Source organism: Arachis duranensis, chromosome 3 (genome assembly GCF_000817695.3).
Source record: "Arachis duranensis cultivar V14167 chromosome 3, aradu.V14167.gnm2.J7QH, whole genome shotgun sequence".
Taxonomy (NCBI): Eukaryota; Viridiplantae; Streptophyta; class Magnoliopsida; order Fabales; family Fabaceae; genus Arachis; species Arachis duranensis.
This window is the reverse complement of record NC_029774.3, coordinates 1,101,720-1,117,267: the sequence shown is the minus strand read 5'-3', so window position 1 is coordinate 1,117,267 and position 15,548 is coordinate 1,101,720. Positions and strand designations below refer to the sequence as shown.

At 28.6% G+C, this 15,548-nt stretch overlaps 2 protein-coding genes across 3 annotated transcripts; one reads left to right on the top strand and one right to left on the bottom strand.

The window, feature by feature from the left end:
• Nucleotides 1-10,089: 10,089 nt before the first annotated feature.
• On the top strand, nucleotides 10,090-12,173 carry LOC107476993 (high affinity nitrate transporter 2.4). The gene is made up of 2 exons (XM_016096963.3): nucleotides 10,090-11,053; nucleotides 11,311-12,173. Exons 1-2 carry the CDS (start codon nucleotides 10,128-10,130, stop codon nucleotides 11,987-11,989), a joined length of 1,605 nt encoding a protein of 534 aa, XP_015952449.3. The 5' UTR covers nucleotides 10,090-10,127; the 3' UTR covers nucleotides 11,990-12,173.
• A 383-nt stretch (nucleotides 12,174-12,556) lies between these two features.
• On the bottom strand, nucleotides 12,557-14,447 carry LOC107476994 (uncharacterized). Of its 2 annotated transcripts, none has more exons than XM_021137223.2 (5): nucleotides 14,265-14,447; nucleotides 13,841-13,995; nucleotides 13,387-13,486; nucleotides 13,184-13,304; nucleotides 12,557-12,775 (listed from the first exon to the last, which is right to left on the bottom strand). In XM_021137223.2, exons 1-4 carry the CDS (start codon nucleotides 14,311-14,313, stop codon nucleotides 13,225-13,227), a joined length of 384 nt encoding a protein of 127 aa, XP_020992882.1. In that variant the 5' UTR covers nucleotides 14,314-14,447; the 3' UTR covers nucleotides 12,557-12,775; nucleotides 13,184-13,224. The 2 variants fall into 2 exon arrangements, with proteins under 2 accessions (XP_020992882.1, XP_015952450.1); XM_016096964.3 differs by having other exon boundaries at nucleotides 13,387-13,541; nucleotides 14,265-14,446.
• Nucleotides 14,448-15,548: the final 1,101 nt, after the last annotated feature.

Below are 15,548 nucleotides of genomic sequence, written 5' to 3'. Positions count from 1 at the left end.
TTTAGTCTAAAAAATTTAAAATTTAATCTTTATTCAATCAAAATAAAAATTAATACAAGACAAGAAAAAAAAATCGCCTATATAAAAATTAAACAAATATAAAAGATGCTCTTATTTTAAAAAAATATATTAAAAATATAATTATTTATTTATTTTTTTTGTTAATTTAAGCTTTAAAAAAATGATATCGTACAACGATTACTATTTAAGTTGGCCAAGTGTATGTAAGATATAATTTTAAGATTATTATTGTAACTTTAAATTGAGTCATATCACTTTAAAAGCTAACCTTATGTGCAAATTAGAGGTGTCAAAATTTTTCAGGAAGTGAAAATTTCTACTGGAACCGCTTTGAATGGGATTTTAATAGTAGAGAATTTTTTTTGTGGGGATGGAGATGGGGAGCGAAATTCTTCTGAGACAGGCGCGAGGATTCCCGCCCCATCCCTGATAATTCCCTAAATTCTTGAACTTATTTAATAACCCTTACTTTATTTTTAATATAAAGATTTTTTTAGTAATTTCACTCATTGAAAAATCCTAACCCTATTATTTAAGATTTTATTTTATGAACTATTATTTCCTATATTATATTTCTAAACTTATAATTTTGAATAAAATATTTATCTNTTTTATATAAATATTAAATATAAAAAAATAAAAAATGGAGTCTCACAAAAAAAATAAAAAATACAAAAAACGAAAATAAAGACAACTATTTTCTCATAATAAAAAACGAGACGAATACAGAGATTAATTTTAGGGCGGAAATAGAGAATGCCTCCCCTACTCTCCGTTCCGCCCCATTGACATCCTAGTGCAGATAATAACCAGGGATGTTTAGTCTTTGTATAACTTAAAAAAATGGGTAGGTGGCGAAAAATAATGCAACTTTATTTGGGGATAGAAATTAAAGTAGATTTTGACTACTTGGGGGTTAGTTGTTGATCTAAATACCGTTGATGTCCTCCTCTCCCCTACTCTTCAAATTAAAAGTGTATGTGCATGTGCATATCATTGAAGGTCATATCATCACACAAATAATAATATGCCAACTAATGATTTATCTAACTTTGGTTAACAGTTGTACAAATGAGAAAGTACCTGGTTTTTATCTGATACAATAATAATGAGTAGTTTTCAATTTCATGCATATATATAAGCATCCAAGGACATTCACAACCCTCACTCTTTTGTCTTTACCTCATGTAACCAACAATTGCCGCTTCTTCTTTTTTATTAATTAATTAAACAATATTGCTAAAATGTCACTCAATAACAATAGATAGATAGATAGATAAATTTTAAAAAAATCATTCAAATAATTTTGTCGTTGAAATACATTTGAATTTTGTTATCTACAAAAATATTTTTATTTGATTTAAAAACGCGATAAAAATATCCATCAATATATATGTATTCTCAAAAAATACTTTAAAGATTGGATTTTAATGCTGTTTTTTCAAGTATAATTAAAAAAAATATATTTTCATAATTAAGATTTGATGATTTTTTACTAAGTATATATCTTTTGTGATTTTTTGTCAACAACTAATAATACTTTTAAAAAATAAAAAATTTAGAGATTAATTTTTTATTCTATTTTTTGTTTATTTTTTAAATAGTTATCTAAATATTTTTATAAAATCTGGATTAAATGTATAAATAGTTTGTCAAATACATAAATCGTTTGTCATTTACAAAAAAAATGATATTTTTTATAGATATTTTTATCGCATTTTAAAATTATTTGAAGGCATTTTTATTGATAACAAATTAGGATACATTTTTGTTAACAGCAAAATATTCGGGTGTATATATATATATACTTGAAGTGATTTATATATTAACACATTTTGCACGTTAGTATATGGTGTATGTAGGTTTTTTTTAATCAAATTATTATTATTATTATTTTGACATACATCAGATCTTATAGGTTTCTGATCATGTGGGATAATGCTTGAAATGCTAGTGGCTTGAATAATGAAGAAGGAAAGTTAGGCAAAATTTGGCATGCTTAATAATTAAGATTGTTTTATTCACTTTTATTTCTCATAACAATCAATAAGGAAAAGGAGAAAAAAAAATCATTAGCGACTAAAAATGATAATTATTGAGGACATGAACAATGGCGGTAGATAGGTGAATTCATTGTATTTGGTACTGATTTGTAACTAATGATAATAACTATATATACTTAAACAAGTACTAACTATAAAAATGATGAGAAGAAAATAAGTATGAAATAATTTGAATGAATGAAAGGTAGCAAAGTTGGTGGTATATATATGACAATTATTGCAAAAACATTACATGCTGTAAAATCCTATATATAGCTGGAAAACTTCCTGTTTGGTTCAGCTATTGGCTGGATTGTGTGGGAGCAACGATTGTGACATTTGATTCTGACATCAACCATTCACAACTATCATGCCCTTCCAATCAACCTTCCTAACTACTACTACTAATAATAATTATTATTATCAACATTGTTTGATTTATTCTCTTGCATGGCCAATTAATTAATTAAGTTTTTAACCTATTTTATTTTGTACCATGATTTTGTCAACTTGAAAAGTAGAATCTCATCTGATTATCAAAACTAAAAAGAATAAGAGTTAAGATTAGCATAGACTAGCTAAAGAGAGTACTCCAACATATAAATTATATTGGTGAAGGTAGTAAATACCTTAAAAATTTTAATTATTAATAGTTTTGGATTTGAACCGATTTAAGTTCATCGAGTGGTTAACTTATTCTTTTTTACTTAAATAAGTGTATGTAATTTGAATTTAGTTTTATATATGTAATAATTTATTGGCCAATAACAGATTTTTAATTGAAATTCATATTCGCATGTTATCAAGATCGAAAAAAACATATATTTTAAATGAAATTCAGATTCACGTGTATGTTATCAAGATCAAAAAAGACATATATTTTCGAGTTTATTTATTGTTCAATTTTTTAATAATAGAATTCAGATATTAAGATTATATATAATCGAGATAAAAAACTAAAAAATGAAGAGAAAATAAAGATAATGATGTAAAATTGGAAAGTTTTGTTAATAGATTTTTGATGATGTATATATTATGTCAATAACTTAATTAACTTGACCTTATATAAGTATTTATTAATTCATTTTTTTTAGAATTTATTATTATAGAAATTCTAAAATTTATGTGTACTGTATATATGAAGATGAAGATATTATATTGAGCACAAAAGTTAACTGATTTTGCTAGTTGACAATATTTTTAAATTAAATTTAGTATACAAAAGAGCAATTACTTTTTTGAATAATACTATACTCTTCAAATCAAGAGTATATAGATAGAAGATTATACCATAAAGGATAAGTATCATATTATAAATCATATAACTTCTAACTACCGTCTTAATTTTTATAATAGCAGTTTTTTTATTAGGGTAAAATGTATTTTTCATCTTTTAAAATTTGTCAAAAATTTCTAAAATATTTGTAGGTTTTATTTTGTTTTAACTTTGTCCTAAAAGTTTTCAATTTGTATCAAATATATATCTAACGACTAATTTCTCAAAAACTTCAATATCGATTCAACAACAATTTCATAAGAACAATCCTACAACACAAGCAAATCAAGTATAATTTTCATGTATTATTGTTAGATTAATTTTAAATTTTTTAAAAATTTAGCCGTCGATGACATATTTCATGCAAATCGAAAACTTTTGAGACAAGATTAAAACAAAATAAAATTTAAGGATATTTTTTAAACTTTTACCAAATTTTAGAAAAAAAAACTATTCTTTACTCTTTTTATTATTATAACAAAATTTATTAGGCAATACCAATAATAATAACAAGAATTATCAATTATGTATGTAAAAACCTATTATTATTATTTGAAGAAGGAGAAGAAAAGGTATGGGGAAGTAAATGAAGGAGAAAAGAAGGAAAATAATGGGGTGACAGATTCCATCTTCTCATCTTACTTACTCACTCAGTCCTACCTGTCGACCTGAAAAGAGCACCATGGACCAGTCCGTACAATCTGACCTGGCTTACACTCTCACACTATTTACTTCCATTATATTATTTATTTTTAAATCATATCATAAATAAAACAAGAAATCTTCACATTTCTTTTCTCATTATAGCTTTACGGTTTGCCCTTTGGATCATAAGTAAGGGAATTATCAATTATGTATGTTTTGATCAACTTAATATTTATAAATTTAATTTAAACTAATTTTGATTTATAATAAGATAATTTATATTGTGCTATGTGTATTTATTCATAATTAATTTCAATTTTTTTTAAATAATTTCAAATTAATAATTTAGATAAGATTCATCATAGCTCACATGTAAAATTAGTGAAATTTTTAAAATGATATTTTTATCTTAAATTTTAAAATTCAAATCGTAAACCTTCCATTTTAAATCTTCAAAAACAATTTTTTATAATAATAAAAACTTAATATTTTTTTATATATAGTCAACGGGACAAACATAAAAAAAAAAAAACTAAACAGAAACTACTATAAATAAAAAGAACATTTTCAATAGAGTCAGAAATTACACATAAAACAATACAAAAAAAATAACATTATTCTAATTACAGATCGATGGGAGTGGATAAATTATATATGTATAGTTATATATGCTACCAAAATGTAAATTATATATGTATAATAATGTGTAATGATTCATTCAATGTATAAAACAAAAAATGAAATACATAAATAATAGAGGCAAGCAATATGTATAATTAATAGGAAGAAAAAGCAAAGATTGATGGGAGTGGATGGTGGTCCCTGGTCCCTAATTAAAAAAAAAATTAATAATAATATTGGAGGCTTTTAGAATGGTATGATGATTACATAGTAAGAGGTTGTGGGAACGAGCGAGGTTGAATATTGCATGATAATAATGATAGAGACACACACCCACCCTAACTCATTGCATTGTTGCATTCTATTCAGTCAAGTAAGTACTATTGGGCCTGCCCCAGTTTCCCTTCTTCCACTATTCTTACTTCAATTCTTTCAACTCTACTTCTACCAATTCAAATCCATAATATGGTTGAATGCTAAATTTATGGAGTCTATTGGCGACATTTTGCTGATGAGTATCTATCATCATTGTCCCTTAATTCATTTACTACTGTTGTGATATTTCTAAGTAACAGTTATTTCCTAAAAATAAGGAAGACTACTCTAATCAAACATTTCTTATCCCTTAGTTTTATAATTGCGTCTGAACGAGATTTTATGTGTAGAGTAGCTAGTTAGGTACGTGGGTCTATTAGGTAGCGTTTGTTTTCGGAGACAGGACACGGAGACATGGACAGCACATTATTAAAAAGCGTTTGGAAGCAAAGTCATGGATACTGGATATATTGTCTCCGGGACAGTTTTCTATACTTTTGTGTCCACTCTTTTACGAAGGACAATGATGGACACGGGATTTGGAAGAGGGACACGGACTGTTTTTATGAATTTTTTTCTTTTTTGTCCATGGTGCTATTTTTTATTATTTCACTGTTACCCCTTCTTATTTTTCCTATTTTGCGTTGTTCTCAGAAAGTACTTTTTTTACTCTATGCTCTTTTTCTATATCTACGTTCTTTTTCTTTCTCTTTTTTTCTCAGGTACTCTCTCCTTTTTATAAAAATAACCATATGTATTTCTACATATTAATAATAAATTAAAAAAAATAATTATATTTATAAATTTTATTTTAATATAAATATTATTATATAATTTTTTATTAAAATTTTTGACTGCTTCAAATATTTTTTTTCAAGTTCCTACTGTCTGTACTCCTACGTACTCTCATTAATTATTAAATTAATTTATACTAAAAAATTTGGAATCACATGGCTATTTTAGTCATTTTATATAATATTTTAATCTTGTCCATGTGTATCCAAACATAATACTAGACATTACATTAGTGTCCTATCCATCGTATCCAAACACGATACACAAAACATAATTTTTAATGTCTCTGTCCTATTGTCTTTGTCTCAGTGTCCTGTTCTGTCGTGTCTCTACAAACAAACGCTACCTTATATATTATTAGTGTAGACTATACCGTCATTCATGTCATGGATTTCATGGTCATAAGTGGGGGAACTTAAAACAAAATTTTGGGGGGTCATATGAAAGATAATTGTCAAAATATTTTTGATATGGACCCATTTAAGATAAGTTCGTCTAATATAATTTCTCTGGTTTAGGTGATATTGCCAAATTTAAAACCGTTTTTCAAGGTCTCGTTCTAAAAAATTAAGGTAACTTTTTGAACTTTTAAAGGTTGCATCTCACTTTTTTCGTGATTCATTAAAGTAGAAGAATTATCTACAGGTGTTGATACTGTAATAATTATATGTTTTCCTTTTTAAATATTAGCCTTCCTCTTAAAAAATGTATCAATTCTTTGATTTTTTATTATTATTTTATATAAAAATTTGAATATATATCCTGTAGAATATTTAAAGAAGAAGTTACAAAGACAAATATATTCTATTATTTTTTATTATATAAAAAATTAAATTAAATAAATAGTAAAATATAAAATAATATTAAATTAAATAAATAAAAATATCTAATTTTTTATATTTAAACTTAAAGATAGAAAAAGTGTTATTTATTGAACTTATTGAATACTTTAAGTCATAATAAAGTATTTAAACCAATTGAATTATTTTTTATTTATTAATAAGAACTACTAATTTTTTTATCAAAAGTTTGGGGAACCATGGCACCCCTTGTTTGAATTAAGCTTCGCCACTAATGGTCATATAGTTGGTGATTTAACTTAGCATCAAACTCTATGTCAAATCAAAGATTATTTGGTCGGGTAATGAAATGTATATTTTTTTGGATTTATCTATCATGTGTCCTAATAAGAACATATGTTAAAGATTATAAAATAAAATTTTTTTTATTAAAAATATAAAAAAATAAATTTTTAATGCATTTGTTTTGTGATTATTAAATGAAAATATTTAAAATTTTTCATTAATAATAAATTTATTATGTGCCTTTAAGACACATGTTAGTTAAATCTTTTTTTTTTCACGAAATCTCTAATATGACGAGTTAAAGACTAATTTACTATCTGTTAATTCGAATCATCGATATTTACTTAAGCGGACGAATGAACTGACCATTTGATCCACCGAAATTGGTTAATACAAATGTATATAAATAACTAAGAAAGTAAACATTATTCGCTTTGAACAAAGATAAACATGATACTTATGTTTTGTTTTATGCAAATTATAACTGCAATGTATGTGCATATGCATATACAATTATTTGGAAATTAAAAAAGAATCATGAAAATAATAATCCCCCATCCCCGCTAAGGCTGAGTATAAGACTAGTTTTAGGCGTTTTTTTGGGTCATAAATTTTTTTCTTATAGTATTTTTATTGAAACGGGCCTAAGCCCATAAAGAGAAAATGCATATCGCTATTTTGTTTAGAACCCTGAGAATAAAAAAAAAAAAAAGAACCTTGAGAATCTTGACCAAAAGAAGAACCATTGCAACTTATGAAACAACGCCACAAGAAAATAGTTTATGTATGACTTAAGGATGTCTCACACTTAATTAAAAAAACAAATATACATATTTAAAAAACTACATAAAATATTTTTAATAAAGTATCATTAAAAATGTATGTAATTATTTTATTTTATACCAATAAGTAAATATATTATCGTGTTATGTAAAATAGCTTTTTTACTCAAGATCCCTCTTATTAATATATATACTAATTCTTATTTGTATTTAATTTATTCTATATCTGATAATATAAGTCTAAACGAGAAAGAGTACATGTATGTACATCCTCCAACAACATTATTGTTGTCCATTATGTTATAAATAATAACATTGATCGATACAAGTTCGTATTAAAATTAAATATATATAAATGCTCTTATATATGATGATGAAATGAACAAGCTAAGCAGCATGCTGACCTTGTAAAAAGAGGTTAATTTTAATACACTCTTATCATAAATAATGACAAATCTATATTATTAATTAATTATATATTTATAATTTTTTTGAATTAATGATAAGAAAACAATGTTTCTATTAATTTATAAATTTATCAATATGGAATAATTAGCTAGATAATCGAATATTGATTTAAATGTAATTAATTTATATCATTAAATATTTTAGTTGGTATGATATTCAATCAAATTCATCCAATCTTTTTATTGGTATACTGCTGAGGGTATACAAAAAATAAATTATTTGTATATTTTGTGAGTATAAATATCAATATATTATATAGTTGTACTATTACAGCAAAGCTCATTAGTTTTATTAACTATGACAAGTGGTACGGAAGATTACGTTTAACAATAATTCAGCAACTCTAGGAGCTCATGAAAGGGTATGGTTTAGGTGGTCATCAGATGTTGATATTACTTTGATTAATACTAATTTTTCACTTTAAACTACGCACAAAAGTCCATGATTTATTAGTTGTTATGAAATAATTTCTCACAAAAATATAAACCGAAATTATTTTTTTTAATTTAAACTAATAGAAAATTTTCTGACATCATATCATAATTTTTTTTTAAATTTAAATTAATAAAAAAATCATATCAATAATTATATACTTATATCTCTAACATGAGGTTTATCATTAGTTAATTAGTTTTGACTTTTGATTATTGATTTGTTTCAGATAGTTTGCTTTTTTTTTTCCTTTGGATAAGGATATATATAAGCTGAGTAGTACTTGTACGGCATAAATAAGCGAAATGATTTATCAGCTTAACAGATTTTCTTAAATATAACTTTAACTACTAAATAGATAAATATCATTAATTATGTTTAAAAATATTGAAATATTACAAGTTATGAGTTTGAAGATAACATTGAAAGTGTAGTTATTCATACAGTGCTGTTTATTCAAGTGTGACAATATTTAATTTTATCACTAATAAATTATATTTCAAATGATATAGTCTTTCATACTCGTCTAAGAGGTCAGAATTCGAGTCTCTTTATTTTTGATTAAAAAAAAAAACATTTGACTTTATCACTTGTTCAAATTATTGAAAGTTGAGTTTTTTTATATATACTTGATTCACTTATATTATTGTTGGCAACTTGATGATTAGATGTTGCCTCTTGGCAGCCAAGGCATTTGACTTGGGATACAATAATTTGGCAGTAATTGGCAAAACAAAGCAAAGTGATGAGTTCAATATATGACTCTAAAAAAATATTGTAAAATTTATAATTTATAATTTAAGATATAAAATTAAGAGTTTATATGATTTAGCATTTTGATTCCAGAACAAAATAACGTTAACTTAAAAAATTGACAAATATTAATGCTAATTACATCATATATTAAAACTTTAAAATGAACAAAAAATTACTTATTAAATTAACTATTATTATAGAGAAAGTCTAGGCGTAAATATTTTTATTGAAATTTGACTAGTACTTAACTATCAAAAGAAAAATAAGTAATTATATACCATTAGATATCATTTTATACCATTAAAGTTATTGATGATGGTTAATTGATGATTATACATCATAAATTCTCTTGGCCCCTAATACTCTTCTTATTATAAAATAGAGTGAAAATTTAAATACAGTCAACTTTACGTAAAATTGATAGTTGAGAGTCGTTAGATGAAAATTTAGTCAAATCAATTAAATTATCTAACGATTTTCAATTATCAATTTCACCTAAAATTGAAATTGACTGTACTTGACTTTTTAACTTAAAATACATGTTACTTGTGTGTTTTTTCTGAATACTCCCACTTGCATGCGAAGTTGAGGTACTACTTGTTAAAAGAAAAAGAATGATGTGTTTAATTACCTTAATAAGTAGTTAAGTATATGTACGTGTACCGTAGAATCTCTATGTATAGGTAGCTAATATTACGTCATGTATGTACATGAACCTTTGGGATATACCATGGGACTCTCTGCGGCGAAATGTGATGACGTAATTATATTTTACTACTTTCTCCGATCCTCCATTGTCAACGCTTTCTACAATATAAATACCCTCCCCACTCCTTCACACAACTTCATCCATCCATTCTCACTCTCATCTTATACATTCATTTATACAATGCCTGAAATTGAAGGATCTCCGGGAAGCTCCATGCATGGAGTAACCGGAAGAGAACAAACCTTCATATCCTCCGTCTCATCCCCAATGGTTCCCACCGACACCACGGCCAACTTCGCCTTGCCCGTGGATTCAGAGCACAAGGCCAAAGTCTTCAAGATCTTCTCCTTAGCCAATCCTCACATGACAACCTTCCACTTGTCATGGATATCATTCTTTACTTGCTTCGTCTCTACCTTCGCCGCCGCCCCTCTCGTCCCCATAATCCGGGACAACCTAAACCTAACCAAGGTAGACATCGGCAACGCCGGTGTTGCCTCTGTCTCGGGAAGCATATTCTCGAGGCTCACAATGGGTGCAGTTTGCGACCTCTTAGGGCCGCGATACGGCTGCGCATTCCTTATCATGTTAACCGCGCCGACTGTATTCTGCATGTCGTTTGTTAACGGCGCTGCAGGATACATAGCGGTGCGGTTCATGATAGGGTTTTCGCTTGCAACATTCGTGTCGTGCCAGTATTGGATGAGTACAATGTTTAATAGTAAGATCATAGGGTTTGTGAATGGAACTGCGGCGGGGTGGGGGAACATGGGTGGCGGAGCCACCCAGTTGATAATGCCATTGGTTTATGAGGTGATTAGGAAAGCTGGGTCAACTCCATTCACTGCATGGAGGATTGCGTTCTTTGTCCCCGGTTTCTTGCATGTTATAATGGGGATCATGGTGTTAACCCTAGGACAAGATTTGCCTGATGGTAACCTTGGTAGCTTGCAAAAGAAGGGGGATGTTTCCAAAGACAAATTCTCAAAGGTGTTGTGGTATGCCATCACAAATTACAGGACATGGGTCTTTGCCCTTTTGTATGGTTACTCCATGGGAGTTGAACTTACCACTGACAACGTAATTGCCGAATATTTCTATGACAGGTTTGTACAATAGTTTTATAAGTATATTTAATTACATAATATTCTATAAACAAAAATAAAAGTCTAAAGGGTCAACAATTTTATTAAATTCTGACTAGCATGTAACCAGTAAAAAAAAGTGAATAATTCATACTATTGGATGAAATATTATTGATGGTTATTATTGATGGTTACTTGATGACTGCAAATCACAAAAGTTGCTGGCACTTAACATTTCTCCGTAAAAGAAACTAATAATGAATGAAATTGTAATGCAGGTTTAATCTGAAGCTACACACAGCTGGAATGATAGCAGCAACATTTGGAATGGCAAACATCATAGCACGGCCATTTGGTGGATACACATCTGATGTTGCAGCCCGGTTGTTTGGTATGAGGGGCAGGCTTTGGGCCCTATGGATCCTTCAAAGCCTTGGCGGTGTGTTCTGCATATGGCTGGGGCGGGCCAACTCTCTGCCAATAGCCATCGTGGCGATGATTCTCTTCTCCGTGGGAGCACAAGCCGCATGCGGCGCAACCTTCGGCATCGTCCCCTTCATCTCAAGAAGATCCCTTGGAATCATCTCAGGGCTCACCGGTGCAGGGGGCAACTTCGGTTCAGGATTGACTCAGCTGGTTTTCTTCTCAACGAACCGGTTCTCGACGTCGGCCGGGCTGTCGTTGATGGGTGGCATGATTGTGGCATGCACTTTGCCGGTGACACTGGTTCATTTTCCTCAATGGGGTAGCATGTTTTTCCCTGCTTCAAAAGATGCAGAGAAATGCACTGAAGAATACTATTACACTTCTGAATGGAATGAAGAAGAGAAGCAGAAGGGTTTGCACCAAGGAAGTCTTAAGTTTGCTGAGAATAGCAGATCTGAGAGAGGAAAGCGTGTTGCATCTGCACCAACTCCACCCAACACAACCCCTACCCATGATAATAATAATGTCTAATAATAATAATAATCAACCAATTCAAGTTGAAGAATCTCAGGTTCTTTTTTATTTGATAAAGTTTGGGTGTAAGGGAATCTGTTTTTTAGATTAGGTGCTTCAATTTGTGGTGCAAGCATATGAGATATAATATGTATTAAAAATAAGTTGAGAACTCACCTTATGCAGTTAATTTGATATGAAATTGATAGATGGAATCGTTAAATAATTTAATAAATTTGACTAAATTATTATTTAAAGACTATCAACTATCAATTTTATATAAAATTAAATTTTTACCTAAAATTGATATTATATAATGAATAATATATCAACCATGTAATTTTGAATTTTGGTTTGCATTAAGAAAAAAATGACTGCGCTTACTAAGTTATTTTTATGAAGAAAAATAATTTAATATATTTAAATAAACTATAATGTAATAATTTTTTAGTATCATTAGTATTATTTCTCATGCTCATTATTTTTAGTATCGTTGAGATTGAATATTCTGGCGTTGAATAATGTGAGAGCAAGTGGGAACATATATAGGGTGACATTACCATCGATAATACGTCAACACAGATCTCAAGACTAATGTTGTTACTAGTTTATTATGTTGATGATTCCTCACTTCAATTATTGGAGTTTATAATACAATAAAAACTAACAACTATGTTCAAATAATGCTTACAAGAGTGACTCATCTTCACGCAATCAAGCTTAAGAAAAAGAATGGTTAACCACTATATGTGTCGTTTGCTTCAAGCCACATTCTATAATTCATTCAATTCCAAGATTTTGGGACTGCAAAAAAACAACGTAAGCGTTTATGTTTTGAGAAAAATGTTGAGAAGCAGAGACAAAAAGGTACCGAGTGTGATGAAAGACAAACACAAACTGACAAATACAAACTATATATAAATATAAATAAATGGAAATACTCACGTGATGACATCTTTATATGAAGATGACATTGTGAATTCTTAGATAGTTAATCAAATATATTTAATCAACTTTATCAACTCATCTAATGGTTCACAATGCTATCTTCGTGTGAAGATGTCATCATAAGAGTATCCACCATAAATAAATGCGTCACCAAGTTCAACACTAGCTTAATAATTTAACAAATACAAGATATTTACACAAGCAATTGCTTCATGTAACAATACATAAAGTAAAATGCTAATTAGAAATTAACTAATCAGTTACCAGATTATGGCATCTGAATCTAAATCTTGAAGTTTAGTAGCTTAATTTGCCAGTTCCATCACAGGTTGAACAGGATCTGCTAGAAGAGCACTTTGTACAATAGCTCCACTTCTTTGGAAGCCTATAACATATATAGTTCAATAACTAAGCTATTAATTAGAGAAATTAAACAAGGGAGGTTAGAGGAGGAAAAACAATAGTACCCTGCTGTGAATCGAGTAGCCATGTTCTTAGCTTGTGATCTTGCCCTCTCTGCGCTTTCATCCGATCGTTTCTTGAGCACAAATCCTTCTCCATTGCACTCTGAACATATACCAGAACCTCCACAATCTTCACAGACTTTCACTTTAATTTCAACCTTTAATAAACACATTTGATTTTGATTTACACAAATTAACACTAGTCTTATGAAAAAGGTAGCAATATAATGCAGCAACCATGCTATAATACGCAAAAAATAAATCAGCTACCAAATCAGCTAATCGTATAACATATTTATACACGAATATATAATAACTGATTTTTTCTGTAGAGATAGTATTTTTGATAGTGTAGTACACAATGTATACTATTAACAACTAACATACTAATAAGAATATAGTTACCTCTACTAATTAAGATAAGCATAATTATGTTTGGAAAGATTTGGTTACTTACCTGTGTTGAAGAATCAGAAGATTTGGTTCTGTTTACAAGAAGAGTGGCAGCTGCAGCAACAAGGGTTGCAGTAACCGCCACTGAAGCTGCTGTCTCAGGCAATGCAAAGGACACGGTGGATAATCTCCTTCCTTGCAATTGTTGTGACTTTACATCTATTCAATCAAGGAAACAACAAATTGAGGACTATAATTCTATAAAATTCAAGACATAGGTATATCCATGAACCTTGAGGAATTCACAGTATGTGACAGCATTCAATTGAACTATGCAAAAGCAACGGTAGCATCATGAAAGCACATGAATTCCCCGTGACTTAATTTTCAGAATTTTCCATTGAGTTTAACACATAACATACTAATTTTACATATAATAATAATAATTAAAAAAAAAAAGAAGAGGAGGAAGAAAATAATATCTTAACTGTTGGATGAGGAGGGAAGTGAAGGAGGGTGGTGCATGACAAGATCCATTGAAGATAACTGTCTTCTTCTCTTGTGTTGTGTTCTGTTCTGTTCTGTCCACCAACTATTACTCTCTGTTTCTCTCTCTCTCTCTGTTCTGCTCCCTTATCCCTTTGCCTCCTTTCCTCCAAGTCTAAGAAGAAAGAGAAAACTGAAAAGGAATAAAACAACAATTTTTTTCTTAAAAAAATATTATTCTTATAAAATAAAAAAATATTCTGGTTACTACTATTAATTTATTTTATTAAATCTGATGTAATAAATTAAAATACTGATGTGGTAAGTATACTAAGAATAAAATATTAATGTGTTACTCTTTAAAATTTATTATGTTATTGATCTATAAAATATTTTTTTTTATTATACAATTCATTAGTTGGTACTTATAAAGTTTTAGAAATATTGTTTTATTAAACACCTTCCCGTACAATATTAGTATCATATAGAATTATAGACTTGAAATAAGACATTTCTATTAAACCTTAACAAAGCAAAAGAGATTGAAATGAACCGACAAATATTTTCTTAGCTGGTGGAACTTAGAACAAAGTGTAAGTCCAAGTGGTGACATGGATCACGTGACCAAAGCAAATCAAGTCTTTAGTCTTTGCCAACTCTTGTGATCCCTTTTAGTTTCATACTCACTAACGCTCCTTGTTAATTTTTCTCAATCAAACTCATCTAATTGTAAAAAATTACCAATTAACATTGTGAATAATAAATGGTAATGTTTTACACACCTTTATGACCTTTCACTCTTAGTAAATTCTTCTGGTAGATTCTAAATTCCTATTCCATTTTAGTTTTGGGTAGTTATTAATGTCACTATTGTTAGAGTGCAGGCTATTCAATTTCAGACCCAACTTAACTAATTATGCTCAGAGTTTCACATTTCACAAACTTGAAACCACACAACACAATCTATAAATAAACACTGGCTTGCAGTTGAATAGTCTAATTCAATATCCTCTTATGTATATCATGACTTTAGTATTAATAAATTGCAACTTTTTAGGTGGAAGATTGTTAATTATTAGGGTAAGTTACATCATATTCAACCACTTCTGAATTAGTATGGATACATTAATGTTATATCTTTTTTTCAAAATATCAGATAATTTAAAGCTTAAAAAGTTAAAACTACCACTCCGGAAGAAGATTGATGAGACTTGTTTTCCTATTAGGCCACCAAACATTTAAATGAGAGGTAAAGACTATGGTGTTGTTATTCACTATTACACAGG